General features: G+C 42.7%; 1 protein-coding gene across 1 annotated transcript in view; it reads left to right on the top strand.

The window, feature by feature from the left end:
* The window catches only part of LAMB4 (laminin subunit beta 4), a 260,547-nt gene that overhangs the window by 58,271 nt on the left and 179,211 nt on the right, over positions 1-23,065 (top strand). Inside the window, exons 6-10 of the mRNA XM_063929992.1 lie at positions 2,383-2,446; positions 4,959-5,173; positions 12,104-12,224; positions 19,069-19,257; positions 22,576-22,755. Coding sequence (XP_063786062.1) covers positions 2,383-2,446; positions 4,959-5,173; positions 12,104-12,224; positions 19,069-19,257; positions 22,576-22,755 — 769 coding nt within the window. The remainder of the gene's footprint in view (positions 1-2,382; positions 2,447-4,958; positions 5,174-12,103; positions 12,225-19,068; positions 19,258-22,575; positions 22,756-23,065) is intronic.

The following is a 23,065-nucleotide window of genomic DNA, read 5'->3' as shown; positions in this document are numbered from 1 at the left end:
AGCAATAAAAGCAGATAATAAAATCATGTTTTTTTATTCCAATGTCTAATAGATGCAATGCTTTCAACCTTAGTTGAGCAGCTCAGACTGACTTCTCAATAAGATAAGATCTTAAATTATAAAAAGGAATAATCACCCATAATTTTTTTTTCTTGAGCAATAGATTACAATGAAAATTATTCTTTTTTCTACAACAACAAAAATAACCTACAGTCTATGAGGTTTTATTTTGCTAAATTAGATAATGCACTTTTTCAGTTGTAAATATAATACATTTCTTACTTCTGTGTCTACAGTCTATGTCTGTCTTCTTACCCTTCATATAGTAAAGTCCCTATAAACTGCACTTAGGGGGTCATTCCGAGTTGATCGCTCGCTAGCTGTTTTTAGCAGCCGTGCAAACACTAAGCCGCCGCCCTCTGGGAGTGTATCTTAGCTTAGCAGAAGTGCGAACGAAAGGATCGCAGAGCGGCTACAAAAAAATATTGTGCAGTTTCTGAGTAGCTTCAGACCTACTCAGCGCTAGCGATCACTTCAGACCAGAGGCGTGACTAGGGTTTTTGGAGCCCAGGGCAAGATGAAGAGTGGCGCCCCCCCCCCCCCCAAAAAAAAAAAAAGAGTATGTGCGCGTGGCGAAAAAACGGTGCCAGATACATGCCCCACAGTGCCAGTTACATTGCCCCACAGTGCCAGTTACAATGCCCCACAGTGCCAGTTACAATGCCCCACAGTGCCAGATACAATGCCCCACAGTGCCAGATACATGCCCCACAGTGCCAGATACATGCCCCACAGTGTCAGATACATGCCCCACAGTGCCAGTTACATTGCCCCACAGTGCCAGATACATGCCCCACAGTGCCAGATACATGCCCCACAGTGCCAGATACATGCCCCACAGTTCCAGATACATGCCCCACAGTACCAGATACATGCCCCACAGTGCCAGATACATTGCCCCACAGTGCCAGTTACAATGCCTCACAGGGCCAGATACATGCCCCACAGTGCCAGATACATGCCCCACAGTGTCAGATACATTCCCCAGTGCCAGATACATTGCCCCGCAGTGCCAGTTACATTGCCCCACAGTGCCAGTTACAATGCCCCACAGTGCCATATAAATGCCCCACAGTGCCAGATACATGCCCCACAGTGCCAGATACATGCCCCACAGTGCCAGTTACATTGCCCCACAGTGCCAGTTACAATGCCCCACAGTGCCAGATACATGCCCCACAGTGCCAGTTACATTGCCCCACAGTGCCAGATACATGCCCCACAGTGTTAGATACATGCCCCAGTGCCAGTTGCATTGCCCCACAGTGCCAGTTACAATGCCCATAGTGCCAGATATGTGCCCCACAGTGCCAGTTACAATGCCCCACAGTGCCAGTTACAATGCCCCACAGTGCCAGATACATGCCCCACAGTGTTAGATACATGCCCCAGTGCCAGTTACATTTCCCCACAGTGCCAGTTACAATGCCCCACAGTGCCAGATACATTGCCCCACAGTGCCAGTTCTTTTTTATGTTTACCTGCAGCGTTGAGGAGAAAGAGAGGGGACAGGCAGCAGTGTACACTGCTAGAGCCCGCCCTCACTCTCTGAAAGCACTCGCGGCTCCCCGTTCTGCTCCCACATGTGCTTCATATGGTGACCTTTCTTCCCTTCGTATGTGTTGTGCGCCGCGGTCACGCACGCGCAATGTAGATTTTGTGGAGGGGGGGGACGAGGCTCCTGGCTGCCGCTGCCTGTACTGTGTGACAAGCACAGCAGCCGGGGAGACAGGGAGAGCGCCGCGGGTAGCGCCGGCGGAATCCCTGTCGCATGGGGCGAGTGGACCGTGCAGGTGCCGGTGGCGCCCCCCTCTGCTGGGGCTGCCACGGCGCCCAGGGCACGTGCCCTGCTCGCCCTGTGCTAGATACGCCTCTGCTTCAGACCATTCAGTTCCGGATTTGACGTCACAAACACGCCCTGCGTTCGGCCAGCCATGCCTGCGTTATTCCTGGCACGCCTGCGTTTATTCGAACACTCCATGACAACGGTCAGTTGACACCCAGAAACGCCCACTTCATGTCAATCACTCTGCGGCCAGCAGTGCGACTGAAATGCTTCGCTAGACCTTGTGTGAAAATACATCGGCCGTTGTGAAAGTACGTCGCACGTGCACACTGCGCCGCATACAGATGCACAGAAGTGCCATTTTTTAAATCTCAGCGCAGCGAACATTTTTAGCTAGCGATCAACTCGGAATGACCCTCTTAGTGCAAACTGAATAAGATCTGACACTATTTAGATATTTGAATTTGCAAAACAAAGGAAAATACTGTAATAACAAATTGTAATATACTGACATTAAAGATCCATGTGGTTTTTAGGTGATTTTAAAGGCCCTTGATCCCAGTTTTGATATTGATGATCCTTACGACTCCTACATACAAGGTATGAAAAAGTATTATTATTATTATTATTATTACGGTTTTTATCTTTTGTTTATAAGGCATCACAAATTGAATGCAGTGCCATACATAGGGGTTGAACAGAGTACACATTTAACAATATTAAACAATGCACAGACATCAATGAATAATACATACAGTAGTGCCACAATATAAAATTACACAGTGCAATGACAAACAACAACAAATTAAGAGTATTAACAGAACATAGAATTACATATCCAGCTATTGACAAGATAGCCAGTAACAGTGATCAGCAGCACCCACATGAGGTACAGTAAGTCAGTGCTCAAGAGCACATGTTTGGAAGGAAAACTCAAGGTAAGAAAGTCCTGGCCATGGGACCTTACATCCTAAAGGAACATTGAAATGTGGGATCTGTGGCACTCAATATAGAGGTTACCGGTAAAAGTTTGCACCCTTAGTGAGATAAAAGGGGTATCCAGCATTTCCTTAAAATAGAAAGAATGTGGTTTCTAGTGGGTGCAAGTGAACGAAAAACAATGAATTAAAATATTCTCCAACTCTGTTTCTCCAGTTAAAGATCTTCATATAGAACATTTTATTCTTTCCATGTTTGCACGTATATGATGCGTTGTCTAAGAGCATCTGTATAATTGCAGAAATACCATACCAGTGATACAGCACACCATACTCGGCACGTCATTATATGCCAGAAGCCACCATTGAAGCACGTTCCCGATCTATTGAAGCTGGCTGAAACTAACAAAATATTTCATGTGCTTGCAAACATGGCAGTGATTGTCTGTTCTAGATAAAGTGTCACATGCTCTTTAATTGAAGTAATAAATGAAAAATCAGTTATAAATCACACAGTTGAAAAATATGTTAATTCATTATTTTCTGTTTCACTTGCACCCACGAGAAACCACATTCTTGCTATTTCTGTCCTGGAGGGAAGTGGCAAAAACAAACAGGGGGGTACAGATTTGGGAGTCAAGAAGGTAGCAAAGGCATTATAATTAGGAGCACTGATAAGCTTGAATGAAGAGGTGAGGTTTCAGGGCACGTTTGAAGCCTTGGAGACTATTGGCTAATCTAATAAAACATGGGAGTGTGTTCCACTGGAAAATACTGGAGGTGAGTTTGTGAATAGGTAATCACTGTGGTAGTGATGCAGCAGTCATTGGCAGAGGGGCAGGTGGGAATGTAGGTAGAAATGAGGTTGGAGATGTAGGGGGAAGAGGAGTGGCTGAGGGCCTTGTAGGTCAATGTGAGGTGTTTGAACTTGATTCTTTAGAAGACAGGGAACCAGTGTAGCGATTGGATGTGAGGGACAGCTAAGATAGAATGGCAAGATAGGAAACATACTGTACATGTGGCATGTAGGATATAATAGCATGTAGGATAGACTGCTTGTATCATTCTTATCCTTACCTTTTTTTAATTAAGATACATATGCAATAACGCATAGCTCAAACTCTGATGGATCCACATGGAGCACTTGACATGGAGGAGAACAGCAATTTGATTCTCAACTGTGAATCTTCTAGCTGCTGCTTTTACAATTTGGGAGTGATATGTTTAGATGTGGTGTCACAACAAAGTGCCAGATTGGGGCATAATCAGGATAGTGTGAGAGTGGTGCACCACACTATGACTGCCCTGTTGCCGCCAGCATTTGGCTCGCAGGGTGCATGGAAAGGATCCGCCTTAGAATGCACCGGGCTCTCAGGTTCCTGGTCCCAGCCCCCTGTTTGTGATCTTGTATGTCCATGTATGGGGGACGGGCCTAGTCTAGGGAACAATATTGCCCTACTATAGCACTGGTGTAAGATCCCCACTGAGGGTCAGATGACGCAGCCCAGGCATAAGAAACAGCTGGAGTTGAGGCATAGTGCCAAGATGGGATGTCATGTTTCGAAGGGTATTTCTGTTATATAATGTTATATGCAAAGCAGTAAAGTCATAGGACAGCATATGGTTGGTACTGATGTCTAACAAATGCTGCCATACTAGAAACCTGACATCTTTGTACATTTTTCAAGAATAGATAGATGATAACTATCTCACCCATTTCTGCATTTCATGGGAGGGAACGATAGTGTTCAATATTTCATCAGTATTGGATATGCCTTTGTCCACACAGAATTTTTAAATCTGCTTCCCTGGTAATTAATGAATAGCAAGACCCTTTGGGACAAACTTTTTTTCTACCTGGGCTTCCTTCTTAATTTGTGATTGCAATCACCTGTGTTGAAGTACCTTTCTTATCAATTAAATAGTTCAACACAGGTGATGCCAATCATACATTGAGTGGGAAGTCCAAGTAGAGAGCATTTTGTCCCTCCTGGAATGGGACATGTTGGGAGGTATGCACAATTTAATCTACATCCCCCACCTTCCATAGGGGGCCCCCTTGTCTTAAGTGCCCCAGGCACCCCCAAGGCTTAATCTGGCCCTGCTCATGTACTATGTATTATATGTAAATGCATTTTAAATAGGAATTGGACATTTTTCTTTTTCTTATTTAGATATCATTACCATAACAAATATAAGAATCAATTTTACAAAACTTCATACTCTTGGTGATACATTGGGTAATGGATGGCAAAGTGTGACCCAAGAAAAATATTACTATGCAGTTTATGAAATGATTGTAAGAGGAAACTGCTATTGCAATGGGCATGCTAGTCAGTGTGTCCCTGTACAGAACATGAGAGGTGATGTCTTCAATCAGTCTGCAATGGTAAGATATAAAACTTTTCCTGTACCGTAGATTTTAATGACTAATGCTGGGTACCCACTAAGCTATATATATGAGAAAATATGAGAAATATATCATTTAATGCACCTGCTCGCGTGTACACACAATCTATCTGTGAACAACCTATTTCACAGATATATACAATCTGCCGTGCTGCAAAGCAGATGCAATATATCCAGTGAGGCGCGGTGAGGTCAATGGCTGGGGAGGCATAGCTAGTATCAGAAGCGATTTACTCACAATATACGATATGGTAGTGAGTGCTTCTGACTATACAAATGATAAGAATAATGCAAAGATAATATTAATAATATCAAGAAAGATATACACTGAAAGATAAAACTTTCACACCTGCTTGTATGTACACATGAGTAAATGACTAACCCATATACTGGCCACATGAACTAGCGACATTGGCTTCATAACTGGGCGTGAATATTTAAATGCCCACCCATTAGCAGAGTGTGGCCGTTTGGTAAGTGTGTATGCTTTCCAAAATGAATGGCACGTCACTGGGTCCATCAGTTGGCGGTGCCATCAGTCAGGTGTGTACCCCACATGACATCTCCTGTATGTGATTTTTTTTGTTGTTGTTGTTAAATCTTCTTAGATGGTTTTGCTTAATATTACATGACATTTTTCCTTTCAGTTTAACACTTCAGCCACTTATATACTAACATTTTAGCTCTGCAATTTCCTGGTTATCAGAAATGGTTTCTGGCAATTGCAGATTCATATACGTGTGATAAATGGGGGTAATTCCAAGTTGATCGCAGCAGGAATTTAGTTAGCAATTGGGCAAACCCATGTGCACTGCAGGGGAGGCAGATTTAACATGTGCAGAGAGAGTTAGATTTGGGTGGGTTATTTTATTTCTGTGCAGGGTAAATACTGTCTGCTTTATTTTTACACTGCAAATTAGATTGCAGATTGAACACACCACACCCAAATCTAACTCTCTCTGCACATGTTAAATCTGCCTCCCCTGCAGTGCACATGGTTTTGCCCAATTGCTAACTAAATTCCTGCTGCGATCAACTTGGAATTACCCCCAATGTTTTTATAAGCCCAAACTTAGCCATTGCTTAAAAGTGATAGAATGTGTGTTGAACTTTGCATGATGAAAATACTGTAGTAAATGTTTGCCATTAAATCTGTAGGTAACTTGAGTTATTCAGCCTTGAATTTTTTTCAAACAATTGGCTTTGAGGTAAAAAGAAATGTCAGTAAAAACATTGTACCCTAACTCTACTTTTGAATTTTTTAATTTAAAATTAAGGGGTTTACTTACAAAAGGTTTATTTTTATTGCTCTTAAATCGATGGAGATCAATCTAAATCAAAGTTGGGTTCCAGGTTAAAACACACGTTTACTAACAGATGATTTTTTTATATTCATTTTTAAATGTTAGTAAATGTGTGTTTCAGCCATGGAAACCCAACGTTCATTAAGATTGATTTTCAATTATAAAAGAAAAAAATCTATGAAAATCTACCTTTAGTAAATAAACCCCTAAAGCTAGGGACAAACTATAAAATTATTGGTCCGATTTGCCAATAATTGGAACATCGGTCTGATTTATTGTATAGTGGGGGTAATTCCAAGTTGATCGCAGCAGGAATTCTGTTAGCAATTGGGCAAAACCATGTGCACTGCAGGGGAGTCAGATATAACATGTGCAGAGAGAGTTAGATTTGGGTGTTGTGTGTTCAATCTGCAATCTAATTTGCAGTGTAAAAATAAAGCAGCCAGTATTTACCCTGCACAGAAATAAAATAACCCACCCAAATCTAACTCTCTCTGCAAATGTTATATCTGCCACACCTGCAGTGCACATGGTTTTGCCCAACTGCTAACAAATTTCCTGCTGCGATCAACTTGGAATTACCCCCAGTGTGTACGAACGATTGTTTCAGCATCACGCAGATTTGCACACACACGAGCCATCGATTTTGCGATCTGTTGTCCCCAAACCAAAAATCTCGGCTGCAATATCCTGATAGCAACCAATGATTATGCATTCTCAATAATCTGCCCATATCTCCTATGTTTTCCCATTCCTATGTCCTCCGCCTTGTGGGCGGACATATGCAAGTGCAGTGTGATGTGGCAGAAAATTGGTAAGTTTAAAAAAAAGAAATCTTTTAGTGTGCCTACAATTTCCCGAAAAATTGTCCGATTGTCGGCCGACCCCAAAAAATCTGACAGTGTGTATCTAGCTTAAGACTTGGAGCTCATTCACACAAGTGCACTGGGAAAATGAATAAAACACAGACAAACTAATATATGCTTTACATGGACATTACTTTTACCAATACAATGCATTTTATTGGCCGCATGCATTATTAGCTGATTTAAATTTTAACAAGTTTATAAGAGACCAATCCAATTGATCAGACATTAGTAAGTGGCTGAAAGTGTAAGACCTATGGATAGGTGTGAATGAGTCTTATCAGTACATTTACATTTATGGTTCATTTAGAAAATTAAATTGTGCTGGCAGCTGTCACTGCCAAGTGCCCAACAGAGCAATGCAATTGTTTCTCTGTTTGCACGTGAACAGCCACCGGCATTTCAGCTCGCAGCCCCAGGAAGTGGCGACCTGAAATGTGCAAAAAGTCAGCTTTTTGGGTGCCCAAACAGCACTTTTCACATCGCACCCAGAACTTTAGTCAGAGTCAGCCAGTGCTAAACCCAGCACTGTAGGGTGCAATTAGCACATAAAAAACCAACATTTCAACAATTCTCCCTGATCCCTCATCACTTTAGATGTGAGATCTGGCACACAAAAAATTATTGAATCGCCCCCAATGTGTCTATATTTTTGAAGATAGGGGCTTGGCCAAGTCATACTAGCAGGGCCGCCATCAGGTGAAGACTGCTGGGACTGCTGTCCAAGGCCAAGATAAAGAAGGGGCCCAATTCTGCTGCTGCAGAGGAGGGAATAAATGTATAGAAATGTCCTCAGCAAAATGGCCACTACCATAAAGGAGACAAAACAACCAACAATATGGACTAACAAATACATAGGAACACAAGGAAGCATCACGTTTAACATTAGTCAATGAGAAGGCAACATTATGTCTGCAGTATCATGACAGACTAACAAGCACACTGGTAAACACCAACTGACAGCAATGAGGCATGGCTAGGGTAGGACTAGGCATATGTGTGTGAGACGGAGGTAGATGGGGCAGGGCTAGGTATAGCTGTGTGAGAGGGAGGTGGGTGAGGAAGGGCTGGGTATATGTCTGAGAGGGAGTTGGCTGCAGCAGGAGTATATATGTGTGAGAAGTAGATGTCTGGGCTATGTATATTTGTGAATGAGTTGGCTGGGGCAGGGCTGAGTATATGTGTGTAAGAGGAAGGTGGCTGAGGTATATGTGTGTGTGGGCAGGATGCACTAATATACATCACCGCTCATCGCAGTGATGCTAATAGCATATGTACTAGCCCCTGGAGGTGACATCTGCAGTCAGTCCTGGGCTCCTCCTCCTCCTCTCTGCAGCCGGAAGGACAACTGGCTGTGTTGCGGGGGAGGAGGAGGTTGGAGGATCGGAGAGCACGCCAGGAGGCTGACAGCATGCAGGTGAGGGGGGGCAGTGGGATGCGATGGAATGTTGTAAGAAGCCCATAGGTTTTTATAGGGTATCGCTATAAAAAACTTGTGATACCCTCCGCATCATTAAGCGGATAGCCCGGGTTTAGTGCATTTGAAAATGCTGTAAAAACCCAGAAAACAGTGTTTTTACAGCATTTTTCCTTTAGCAAATCCCCTGTGTAAGATAGTGAAGTGGAGCTGTCATGAGGGTATTTCTGTATCATACTGAGATGGCTAGAGCTAGGGTATCTATATGTGTGAGATGCAGGAGCATACATGTGTGAGAGGGAGGTGACTGGTGCAGGAGCATACACGTGTGAGAGGGAGGTGACTGGTACAGGAGCTTACATGTGTGAGAGGGAGGTGGCTGGTGCAGGAGCATACACGTGTGAGAGGGAGGTGACTGGTGCAGGAGCATACATGTGTGAGAGGGAGGTGACTGGTACAGGAGCATACATGTGTGAGAGGGAGGTGACTGGTGCAGGAGCATACATGTGTGAGAGGGAGGTGACTGGTGCAGGAGCATACACGTGTGAGAGGGAGGTGACTGGTGCAGGAGCATACATGTGTGAGAGGGAGGTGACTGGTGCAGGAGCATACATGTGTGAGAGGGAGGTGACTGGTGCAGGAGCATACATGTGTGAGAGGGAGGTGACTGGTGCAGGAGCATACATGTGTGAGAGGGAGGTGACTGGTGCAGGAGCATACATGTGTGAGAGGGAGGTGACTGGTGCAGGAGCTTACATGTGTGAGAGGGAGGTGACTGGTGCAGGAGCTTACATGTGTGAGAGGGAGGTGACTGGTGCAGGAGCATACATGTGTGAGAGGGAGGTGGCTGGTGCAGGAGCATACATGTGTGAGAGGGAGGTGACTGGTGCAGGAGCATACATGTGTGAGAGGGAGGTGACTGGTGCAGGAGCATACATGTGTGAGAGGGAGGTGACTGGTGCAGGAGCATACACGTGTGAGAGGGAGGTGACTGGTGCAGGAGCATACACGTGTGAGAGGGAGGTGACTGGTACAGGAGCTTACACGTGTGAGAGGGAGGTGACTGGTGCAGGAGCATACATGTGTGAGAGGGAGGTGACTGGTGCAGGAGCATACATGTGTGAGAGGGAGGTGACTGGTGCAGGAGCATACATGTGTGAGAGGGAGGTGACTGGTGCAGGAGCATACATGTGTGAGAGGGAGGTGACTGGTGCAGGAGCATACATGTGTGAGAGGGAGGTGACTGGTGCAGGAGCATACATGTGTGAGAGGGAGGTGACTGGTACAGGAGCTTACATGTGTGAGAGGGAGGTGGCTGGTGCAGGAGCATACATGTGTGAGAGGGAGGTGACTGGTGCAGGAGCATACATGTGTGAGAGGGAGGTGACTGGTGCAGGAGCATACATGTGTGAGAGGGAGGTGACTGGTGCAGGAGCTTACATGTGTGAGAGGGAGGTGACTGGTGCAGGAGCATACATGTGTGAGAGGGAGGTGACTGGTACAGGAGCATACATGTGTGAGAGGGAGGTGACTGGTGCAGGAGCATACATGTGTGAGAGGGAGGTGACTGGTGCAGGAGCATACATGTGTGAGAGGGAGGTGACTGGTGCAGGAGCATACATGTGTGAGAGGGAGGTGACTGGTGCAGGAGCATACATGTGTGAGAGGGAGGTGACTGGTGCAGGAGCATACATGTGTGAGAGGGAGGTGACTGGTACAGGAGCATACATGTGTGAGAGGGAGGTGACTGGTGCAGGAGCATACATGTGTGAGAGGGAGGTGACTGGTGCAGGAGCATACATGTGTGAGAGGGAGGTGACTGGTGCAGGAGCATACATGTGTGAGAGGGAGGTGGCTGGTGCAGGAGCATACATGTGTGAGAGGGAGGTGACTGGTGCAGGAGCATACATGTGTGAGAGGGAGGTGACTGGTGCAGGAGCATACATGTGTGAGAGGGAGGTGACTGGTGCAGGAGCATACATGTGTGAGAGGGAGGTGACTGGTGCAGGAGCATACATGTGTGAGAGGGATGTGACTGGTACAGGAGCTTACATGTGTGAGAGGGAGGTGACTGGTGCAGGAGCATACATGTGTGAGAGGGAGGTGACTGGTGCAGGAGCATACATGTGTGAGAGGGAGGTGACTGGTGCAGGAGCATACATGTGTGAGAGGGAGGTGACTGGTGCAGGAGCATACATGTGTGAGAGGGAGGTGACTGGTGCAGGAGCATACATGTGTGAGAGGGAGGTGACTGGTGCAGGAGCATACATGTGTGAGAGGGAGGTGACTGGTGCAGGAGCATACATGTGTGAGAGGGAGGTGACTGGTGCAGGAGCATACATGTGTGAGAGGGAGGTGACTGGTGCAGGAGCATACATGTGTGAGAGGGAGGTGACTGGTGCAGGAGCATACATGTGTGAGAGGGATGTGACTGGTACAGGAGCTTACATGTGTGAGAGGGAGGTGGCTGGTGCAGGAGCATACATGTGTGAGAGGGATGTGACTGGTACAGGAGCATACATGTGTGAGAGGGAGGTGACTGGTGCAGGAGCATACATGTGTGAGAGGGAGGTGACTGGTGCAGGAGCTTACATGTGTGAGAGGGAGGTGACTGGTGCAGGAGCATACATGTGTGAGAGGGAGGTGACTGGTGCAGGAGCATACATGTGTGAGAGGGAGGTGACTGGTGCAGGAGCATACATGTGTGAGAGGGAGGTGACTGGTGCAGGAGCATACATGTGTGAGAGGGAGGTGACTGGTGCAGGAGCTTACATGTATGAGAGGGAGGTGGCTGGTGCAGGAGCATACATGTGTGAGAAGTAGGTGGCTGGGGTATGTGTGTGTGAGAGGGAAGTGGCTGCTTGTGAGAGGAAGGTGGTTGGGGTATATATATATATATATATGTGTGTGTGTGTGTGTGTGTGTGTGTGTGTGTGTGTGTGTGTGTGTGTGTGTGTGCTCCAATGATGGAACTGTATTTATGTATCATACTGAGGTGGCAGAGGCAGGGCTAGGTTGTCATATAATTTATATGATAGATGATAATAACACCGGTTATAATAACACCGGTTAAACTGGTTTACTCATCAGTTGATTCCCCACTTACATTACCCACAGCTCTGACTCCCCAAGGGAGGGCCTTGATTTTTTTTGTCAGTCCCGGGGCCCCACATTTTCTGATGGCAGTCCAGCATACAAGTGTTTATAAAAATTATTGAAACAATACAAGACATTTTTATTCATGTCCTGCTGTATGTGTTACACTTTTTTTTCTATTTAGAAATAATAAAATGTGTTTTTGTTTGGTTAAATCACTTGTCTAGGTTCATGGTAAATGTGTCTGTCAGCATAACACAGATGGCCTAAACTGTGAGAAATGTAAAGAATTTTATAATGATGCTCCATGGAGTCCAGCAGTTGGTTTTGAGGATAATGCCTGCAGGAGTGAGTACTGAATAAAGCTGTGCGCAAGTCTAATATTTATCAATATTTTTTACACCAGGCTTAGTATAGTTTTTCTGAGTAGACAAAAGAGGAGAGAATTGAGGTCATTTTGATGCCTGAGAACAAAGTTTACGTGTCATAACTGCAGATTTTAACAACCAGCACCCAGAAAGACCTCCAATTTCACATAACACTGTCAGGTGCCTAATTTCAAAATTCCGAGAAACCGTGACTCTGGCTGACAAAGTCACGGAGTGGTCGTCCAAAAAGTGCTACTGATGAGACAACCTCAACAATGGTTTTGTCATCCTTCATGAAGAGCCCACAATGCAGCACATGACATTCGTTCTCCAGACATCAAAATGACCTCAATTCTCTCCTCTTTTGTCAAAGCCATCTTCAGTTACCTGCAACACAAAAAGTGTTGTATCTTTTGAACCATAACTGCTATTTCAAATCTGTTTGCAGCAATAAACTTTTCCGCAAATTCTGATATTCTTTGACATGTTACATGACCCCCTTTCCATTTGAAAAAACTGACTAGATTCAAGATGGCCGATTTCAAGATGGTGCCCATGTTCGGTACATACCCTAAAAGATAGCCCACCTCAGCCATACCTTACTGGAGTATTCAGTTTTCCCATTTCCTGCACAGTTTTTGAAACAAAAGGGTGTACTGCGACTTTTGAATCGCCCTGTATTATCTGCCATCAGTTAGTGATTTGGTACATGCATAAAATCAGAAATATTTGTTTGAGATGTTACATGTAAATGCTCCTATAAAATGCTTGAATTATGTTTTCAGTTTGACCAAATGTGTGGATTAATGTGGCCCTGTACACAAGCATTTGTGTTTATCTAATCTACTGTATAAAAGTGAAAATTTGTCACTCTGTCTTGCTATACAAATCCCCAGTTTAAAAGCGAGGATCGTGAAATTTCACATACAAGAGTAATAAAGCCTCGCAGAGGCAACTAAAAAAATTTGAAATCCCTAACACCCCTAGGGGGGGGGGGGGGGAGACAGCAGCACAGAGGATATCAGGAGACAGCATAACTCCAGAATTGCTGGAGCAATGTACTCAAAAATTGGTACACATATGCCTTACAATCTGGGAACAAACACTGTGGTGGGGAAGACACCCCTAGCACCCCTAGGAGTGAGGCAGCAGCACTGAGTATTTCAGCAGACAGCAAACCTCTGGAATGCCTGCAGCAATTTACACCAAACTTGGTACACATATCACTTACACTCTGGGAACAAATACTGTGGGGTCAGACACCCCTAGCACCCCTATGGGTGGGAAAGCAGCACAGAGTATGTCAGCAGACAACATAACCGTGGAAGGGCTGGAGCAATTTACACCAAATTTGGTACACATATGACTTGCAATCTGGGAACAAACTCTGTGGGGGTAAGACACCCCTAGCACCCCTAGGGGTGAGGCAGCAGCACAGAGTATGTCAGCAGACAGCATAACTCCAGAATGCCTAGACCAATTTACAACAAGCTTGCTACACATATGACTTACAAGCTGGGAACAAACACTGTGGGGGTAATACACCCCTATCACCCCTAGGGGTGAGGCAGCAGCACAGAGTTTTTTAGCAGACAGCATAACTTTGGAATGCCAGGAGCAATTTCCACCAAACTTGCTACACATATGACTTACACTCTGGGAACAAACACTGTGGTGGTAACACACCTCTAGCACCCCTAGGGGTGGCCCAGCAGCACAGACTATATCAGGACATGCATGATATGTCAGTGATCACAGGCCTGCATGTGACAGGGACAGTGACATGATGTGAGGAGGGGAATGGAGGTAGCACGAACCCACACACTGACAGTTATATAGTGGAAGTAGCACGGTCCCCCAGCAGCACAGAGTATATCAGGAGATACATAATGTGCTACGCTATATAAGAAACTGTAAATAAATCGATAATTTCACTGGGGCACTGACATGATGTGAGGAGGGGAATGGAGGCAGCAGGAAGCCACAGACTGAGAGGTGTATAGTGGGAAGAGCAGGGTCCCTTGGGGGAACAAAAAGGGGTTCGGCCACTATACACAGTGCATCAGGGAAGCAAGATATGCTTATATACTAGATCTCCAACTAACGTAAATTAACGAACAACTATCATTCTAATTTACCATCCTCATCCCATAGCGAAGCACGGGTATTCAGCTATCTACAATGTTATTTATACTGTGTGTTTAATATTTACATTTATTTTTGTAAACAGGCATTCTTAAAATCCCGGGCATCGCCGGGTACTCCAGCTAGTATTATATATTTACATTTGCTTAACGTCTTAATCTCAATTTTCTTTTTTTTTAATCTTCATTTTATTGGGTCAGCAAATATTACAAGGTATTGTAAGTAATGAGAAATTATGAAGAAACCACAGTTCAAAGTTACTATATCAGAAATAGCATACTGAATGTTCACTGATGAATATTATAACATAATGTACTGAATATATATTTCAGGATACTAAAAATTGGCAACTTTAGATATAAGGGTGTGTTGTAGAAATAATAGGGTGAGCCTTTGGCCGCAGTTCCTTTTGTATCTATAGTCCAAGGTGAAAAACATCATGCTCAACCTATCCTAGGTGCAGTAATGTATATTCTAGCCTATTTCTTAAACAAAGGTTGAAATTGCTCTTTTAGCTACTTCCTCTGTAACCTCCTCCCAGCACTTCTTCCCCCAGTGGGGGTCCCCAAATGTTGAATTGCTCCAGTGTTTAACCACAGGAGTGGGATACTAACGTAGCAGTGCCGAGCGGCAGTGCTTGAATAATGGACCCCTTAAAGAGAGTTACTGTGTAACTCAAAGGACATTAGCATGAGAGAATGACAGAAGTGAATATCACAATAAAATAAATTAAAACGGTGCAGTGACAGAGAGAGAGATTTGTGTTGGATATCAGAGAAGATTTTCTCCACTTAGATTAATCCACCACATAGCAGAGGCCAACTCGGATCATGTTACAGAAGTAGGTAAAGCCATGAATACTGTATATCACAAATGTCCATAATGGCATACTTGGTGTAAATTTAATAGAACGGCAGTGACAAATTTTAACAAAGAATGAGGAAGGCTGAGACAGTCTGTATTACAAAAAAAATTTTGACCAAAAATATATTAGAGGGCAGTTAATTTTAGGAGTGTAGGGCCTTATTTATGAAGCAATGGTTTTTCTAAGCCATCACTTCCCAGCAGGCTGGAAGTCAAAAGTTAAAGCAGCCCTCACATTCAGTGTATAGCATGCCAGTTTTACACTGAATGTTATTAAGGCTTTATATTTTCACCTCCAACCCACCAGGAAGCAGTGGCTTTTCATACATAAAGCCCTATATCTCAACATCCACCAAGAAGACTGTTATACTGTAGCAAGAGCAAAGATTGTTGTAGTCTGCATGACAAGGCGTACTAAATGGTATAGTTAATATCTGGAAACCTCTACAGTACCTCCTTTTGTTAGATATTTTTGGAGTAGAAATATGCAACAGCATAAGATTAGATTTGGAATGGTTAATTTTTTTATCCAAAAATCTCTATATTTATGCATAATCTTATAAAGATCAGGTAGAGAGATCCGGGGCAGTTTGTGACAGAACAAAATGTAATCTTGAAACAATGAAATTACAAAAGTACTGCCCCCCCACTTGCAGCTCACTGCTCTAATAGTTGAGTGGATTGGCTTTATATGATGAAGAACAGAGGCTCAAATATCTTTTCAAGAGTCCAGTTACAGGACCATGGTGAGGAACTTCATTAGCTTCTTAACATTCAGTTGGCCTTTTTGTATAATCCCGGACTTGACTCCTTGACTCCCCTTGGATGAACCCCTTCTGGCCTAAGTAAATTTATTTTGGGAGATTATGATTCAGCATAATCACCAGAATTTGAGAACAGGGTTTTATATTATTGTATAGGGGGCAAATGTGTCTGTATATGAATCTCAAGCATCTAATTGAGGAGATAGTCCCCTTGCATAACTGCATTAAACACACAAGTAGATAAGGGTGATGACAGTGTGTCCTTATATGTTTTTAAGCTTTCAACTAAGAATCCATTTTTGGTCCTTGATAGCTTGTTTTATTTGTTCCAAGATGTTACACACATCTAGAGATAGATTAGAGAGCTAGTTATCATCTAATGTGAATTATAAAAATTACATACTCTGTTGTAAGGGTTGTAGTACAGTAGGTGAATGTTTTAATAGATTATGAGGTTACTATAACATTTCTGTAATTGAATAACTATAGGATCATGTTAGTTTGCCTGCAGAGTTTTATAATATCCATGATGTTACATACCTTGAGGCTATTATTTTCATATATACTTTGCCCCATCTCATAAAAGCATCAAAGCTAAGCAGCAATTTGCTCAGAGTAGGTGGATTTGTCTCTTGCCCTCCTGACCTGACCTCTATAAGAGTTGCCCCCTCTCCCCTGGTGTAATGTGTGGTTATATCCCAGTGAGATTTTAGTCATGTAACCTGTTTTACTCTAGAGTCAGTGCCTAAAACTTTCACATTTGAAACAGAAACATTTATTTTCAAAATAATGAACAGGATTTGAGAGTCCCTCTATAATATGTTGTTGTATTTATATTCAGTGATTTAAAGACACCAGTGTAAGACACCAGTGTGAATGTCTTGGGTGCAGTGTAGTCATTTCATGCTAACCAGTGATAGTGGATGTGGATCACTGCGTCGAACCTGTCTAGGTCTATTATTATTATTATTATTATTATTATCCTTTATTTATATGGCACCACAAGGGTTCCGCAGCGCCCAATTACAGAGTACATAAACAAATAATCAAAACAGGAAAACAGTGACTTACAGTTGAAGACAATATAGGACAAGTACAACGTAAATAAATATAGTTACATCAGCAGATGACACTGGAATAAGTATCAGGTGGCAGAAGACTGCTGGATTTGGTGCAGCTGAAGACTATTAAAGTAAGAAAAAGGATAAGCACATGAGGGAAGAGGGCCCTTCTCGTGAGAGCTTACATTCTAAAGGGGAGGGGTAGACAGGGTTGACAGAGACGGGGTACATAGAGAACGTGGAACAGAGGGTTAGGATGAGATTTGGCTGGGTTTGGTGAAGAAGTGGGTCTTGAGAGCCCGTTTGAAGTTTTGTCGAGAGGTGCAGCGTCCGTGGGGGAGAGGTAGGGAATTCCAAAGAAATGGAGCAGCACGTGAAAAATCTTGAGGTAGGAGTGGGAGAAAGTAATCAGTAGGCAGGAGAGTCGACATGCACTAGGCCGACATCTGAAAAAGGTTGATATGCACTGAAGGTCGACGTGAAAAAGGTTGACACAGGAAAATGTTGACATGAGTTTTTTGCCTTTTTTGGTGTTGTTTACACCATAACATCAATCGGAACCCCAATTAGTGCATCGCTTCACTCGCCATGCTTTGGTTACTATTCCCAATCATAGTCCACGTGGCTCATAAAGTATGAAAAGTAAACAAAAATAAAAAAACAAGTGAAAAACTCATGTCAACCTTTTCCTGTGTCGACCTTTGTCATGTCGACTTTCTGTCAATGTCGGCATTGGTACCATGCTGACCTAATGCATGTCGACCAATAGTGGCTGAGTTAAAGGGGGGAATTCAAATGTTTGAAAAGTCGGTTGGGTGTCTGGTTTTCCTGTCTATTAGATAGGAAAAAACAGACACCCAACTGACTTTTCAAACATTTGAATCTCCCCCAAAGACTGTCGACCTAAATGTGGTCAACCTAACAACCGCATACCAGTGATGGTGCAATCAGGAAAGTAGTAAGGTTAGCATAAGTGCAATCAGGAAAGTAAGGTTAGCATAATATTTCACTGCATAGGCAGAAGTATTAACAGGAGATATACTGTAGATCCTGACTGAAAAATGCACGGAGCATCATTTATACTGTAATTAAATATTTACAAACAGTCACTACTTTCATTTTAGCAAATGGTGAAATTTTAAACTATTCAGAAGGAGAATTGAATGAAAAAAAAACTTTTATGTATGGAAATAGAGTTGTACTATTTAGCATAGACAGGTAATTAAGTTAGAATATTATATATTTAGGCTGGCAAAGATGGATAAAGGTTGATAAGACTTGTGAAGGTTAATATATATTCAGGCTTGCAAAGGTTGATTACCATGCACTTGCCTTTATTCAGGACACTATAAATAATACCAGGCCCTTGTTCAGGGGTAATGATTGTATCTGGAGATTTAAAAAAATGATATCAGTCCCTCCAAACTCAGATAGGCTTGATGAAGGACAGGGAATAGGGTCTCATAGGTATTAATGCATATAATTACTTTGTAAATTATTTTTGTACTTGTTAATCATATTTGTGCTACCACTGTAAATCACCAGTGCTATGGATACTACGGTGCCAGTGAATAAATAGCCACTTTAATGGGCAATTGAAGAAGTAACAACAGCTTTGCTGGTTTTGATGATCACATTATTGTGCTGTTTGACTTTTCACATTATATAACATCAACTTTTAAAACAAATTAACTGGTGAGCTTATAAACATGATTGAAAGCTACAGTATACTGTAACGTGATTGGCGGAGCTGAAAACCAGCAGAATAGGTTTTTGCAGCAAAGGTGGGTTACAGTGATGATATTTGTATAATTAATAAGTACCAATATTGTAACTTCTACAGTATATACTGTAAATATATGAAGGGGCAGACTAGATGGGCCAAGTGGTTCTTATCTCCTGTCAAATTCTATGTTTCTATGTTTATATTTATGTATGAGGATTGTTGTTCTATATTGACTGTTAATAGAGTCTGTTTCTACTTTTTCAGAGTGCAATTGTAATGGACACTCTGACAAATGTCACTTTGACATGTTGGTATACCAGGAAAACAACAGCACTAGTGGTGGTGTGTGTGAGGACTGCCAGCACAATACTAAGGGAAATCAGTGTGAGCTATGCAAGCCATACTTCTACCATGACCCTCTCAGAGACATATCTGACCCAAACACTTGTATTGGTAAGCTTGCATGTTATATTTCCTGAGACTAGGTGTGAATGATCTATCACAGCTTTAAATTCTTTCAAAATGAACCACCTGTGTTATGTCCAGAAATTGCTGACCCTTCTCAGGTTTATAAGAACATTCACATCTCTACCTGTGTATTTGACAAGTTAAATCAAAAATTTACTGTAGCTAAGCCTGCTAACACCCTACCTTGCTGCACTGATCAGCCATAACAATAAAACCATTTGCCTAATATTGTGTAAGTCCCCCTTGTGCCACCAAAATAGCTCTGACCCATCGAGACATGTGCTCCAAGATGTTAGCAGCATATCCTTTAAGTCTTGTAAACTCTGAGGTGGGACCTCTATGGCTCGGACTTGTTTTTCCAGCACATCCCACAGATGCTCGAGCAGATAGAGATCTGGAGAATTTGAAGCCAAGTCAACACATTGCTTCTTTGCCATGTTCCCATTATTACACCCTCACTCACTGACTGCATTGTATATGAGTGATCGAGGCTTACAACACTGGCTATAGACACAGGCATGTGCCGGCATCCAGCAGCTGTCTAATCACTAACAGCCTGCTGGGAGTATTCAGCCAGCCCAGTGCTCTGACATTTGTGCCAGAGGTCACGGCCCGCCGGAAATGCCCTTCATACAACCTTATCGGTGGGCCCCCCTAGGACCCACAGAGCCCTAAGCAGCTGCCTTGGTTGCCTTGTGGTAAATCCTCCTCTTATGTGAACAGTTTTGCAGCTGTCCGCTGACTAAGGGAAATTCTCACAAAGTATACACATGCATTCGCACACTTGCACGGGGCGAATTTTCACTCCCACTGGGCAGCGACTGTCTGATTGCAGGACAGTGTAATTTGCAGCACAGTGATTAGGTCTGAATTTGGCCAATAGTACAGGACTTTGAGATCTCGACAATAGCTTATGTTTTATAGCATGGCACTGTACATAATAACACATTTTGTCAGTGTCTGTGATTTGTCTGGATTCAGAACAGGGTCCGAGGTAGATATATGGCTAAAGGCCATGTGATTGAAGCTTGGAAGTTTAATAAAGCTTCTCCACATAAGTGGCAAGTTTATTGAAAATACATAGATGAGAATAAATATTTAACAGGGCACAATGCAAAGTCTCATTAATGAATATGATCAACATTTTTGCACCATCCTGTTGCTGTTTGGCGACGCGCCTGTGCATTGCGGTGCATACACATTCGCAGTAGTTCGATAATGAACCTCTGAGCGAAAATGCACAACAGTGATAAGATCTGAATCGGGCCCTTTATCCACCATATCAACCTACCATAGATGTGTATATACACTAGTTTTATACAGAACTTGCATAATACACACACCGTGGGAGGATACTGTGGCATGCAGGTGGGACAGTGCCCGAAAAACATGTCTGTCCTGTTAAAACTGGGAGACTAGGGTGTATAGAACATATTAAAATTGTTGACATTTCTCTCTGATCATTTTAAAAAATATAATATCTAAATAAACTGCTATGGATACCACTTATGTGTATATTTGTAATGAATCCAAATCAAATCCCCTACCTCATCTTATCAGTTCAAACAAACAATTTCTGTATGTACTTGCTTATGCACACCTATTATGGTGTATTTCACAGGGTAGTTATTGTTTAATTGTTATCTATACATGTTTCATTATTGGACTCCCCATGTGAGTTTTCTCCTTTGCATATCAGTATAACTTCCACATTAACTAATAATTTGTGAATTCACACTAAAATTGCAATGAGAATGGCTTCACAATTAAATAGATAGTTCCTAAAGTTGTATTTTTACCTCCTTTATGGATCGTTTCATTGCTGTTAGTATTGTTGCAGTTTCTCTATTAGGAGTCTGATGACTATCATTCAGAGGAGTCTGATGACTATCATTCAGAGGAGTCTGATGACTATCATTCAGAGAAGTCTGATGACTATGATTCAGAGGAGTCTGATGACTATGATTCAGAGGAGTCTGATGACTATCATTCAGAGTCGTCTGAAAACTATCATTCAGAGTCTTTATTGACACATTGTTCTTCTGTGGAGTTGATACAGTGCATGGAGTAATCACTATATGACATCTATTCGTATTATAATGTGTCCTAGACTTTTGTTGCAGAGTCCGCCAGTTCAGATTCCCCTACCGCAGCACATGATCCTTAACATGCTATGTGGGGAATTCAGTTAGGTGCAAAGAAACATCGGGAGCAAAAAATTGAAATTTCCGCGATTTTTCACAATGTTTCTCCGATATATATATATTATTTTTTTTTCGTGCAATCCAATTTGGTCACCTTAAACAAAATATATTTTTTTTCTCCTGAAAATACACAGGTTCAGTGAAACATATGACCCATTTCAGGCCAAAGACAGGGCTGTGTTTCGGGGATTTTGTTTTGCCTGCCTGAAGAAGGCGAAACAAAATCCCAGGTAAGATGCGGCTCGCGTCGGCTTATCTGGGCTAATTGAATAGCCCCCCGCAATGCAATTACCCGCGATCAATGATTGCGAGTAACTGAATTCCCCCCTATATCTTTAAGACACTCATTTTGTGTCTGAGCAAATTTACCAAGCCCCTGAATGCAAATCATTCTGAAACTTGGTCTCGCCAGCTAATGCTCTCTTCATATCACAAAAGATACTGGTACAGGGATCCTCTGCATTGTTTTACAACACTCCCTGCACATGCACAATAGACTGCCAGGATCTTGTAACTGAAAATAAATTGATCATATCAGCGATCACTTTACTTTTGTACATGACAGGGATGGACTCCTATCAGAGCCCCTGCCCCCGGAAGTCAATTTTAGTACATCCTGGTAATAAGAAATTATAATTATCAAGTCTTAAACCCAATAATTGATCAATAATTGCTGTTACATTAATGGATACTTATGCAGAGTTGTTGGCAAAATTCATTCAAATTCAGAGTCATCTTTAAAGATGCATCTTATCAAGCATATATTCGTGTTTCTGCAGATCTGCACAATTGTATTTGTGTAAATGATGCCTAATTAAATGTCCCTTCCCACCATTCTGCCTGCCCAGGTGCAATGGCTGAATCACAAATCTGCACGGGAGCATAAATGTACAGTGCACCCACTTCCTGGGTATATGCAGAGGGAAATCAAACAAGATATGCCACACAAACTTTCATGTGTCCCCACTGCATAAGCCCCTCCTATTCTTCTTGTTTAGATGCATAAAATACAATCTTTAGAAAAAAAACATATCAATCCATAATCTCATGTATCTGTATGCATCTGTGATATTGTTTGTTTTCTGTTCATTTCATGTAGCCTGTGACTGTGATCCGGATGGAACGGAAGGTAACGGATTATGTCAGTGTCACACAGATCACAGATTGGGGATAATTGCTGGGACATGCTTATGCAAAGAAAATGTAGAAGGAATCCGCTGTGATCAATGTAAACCTGGCTATTTTGGACTGAGTGCCACTGATCCAGCGGGCTGTCAATGTAAGTAAAGCTTGTAATCCCTTAAATATAAAATAGCAGTAAAATAAAATATAAAAAAAATCAGCTATAGTCCAGTAACATTAAATGACACTTTTGGCTGACCGCTAACAAATTAGCAACTTATTGTCCCCATTTATCAAGCCTTGGAGAGTGATAAATAGCACGGTGATAAAGGACCAGCCAATCAGCTCCTAAATTACATGTTACAGGTTGTGTTTGGAAAATGGCAGTTAGGAGCTGGAGCAGACTAGTTGGTACCTATCGCCATGCTAGTAATCACACTCCAAGGCTTGATTAAGTGTGTTCTTGT

This window comes from Pseudophryne corroboree, chromosome 6, assembly GCF_028390025.1.
Source record: "Pseudophryne corroboree isolate aPseCor3 chromosome 6, aPseCor3.hap2, whole genome shotgun sequence".
NCBI classification, from domain to species: domain Eukaryota; kingdom Metazoa; phylum Chordata; class Amphibia; order Anura; family Myobatrachidae; genus Pseudophryne; species Pseudophryne corroboree.
The sequence above is the reverse complement of the archived record's forward strand: the minus strand, read 5'-3'. Positions and strand labels throughout refer to the sequence as shown.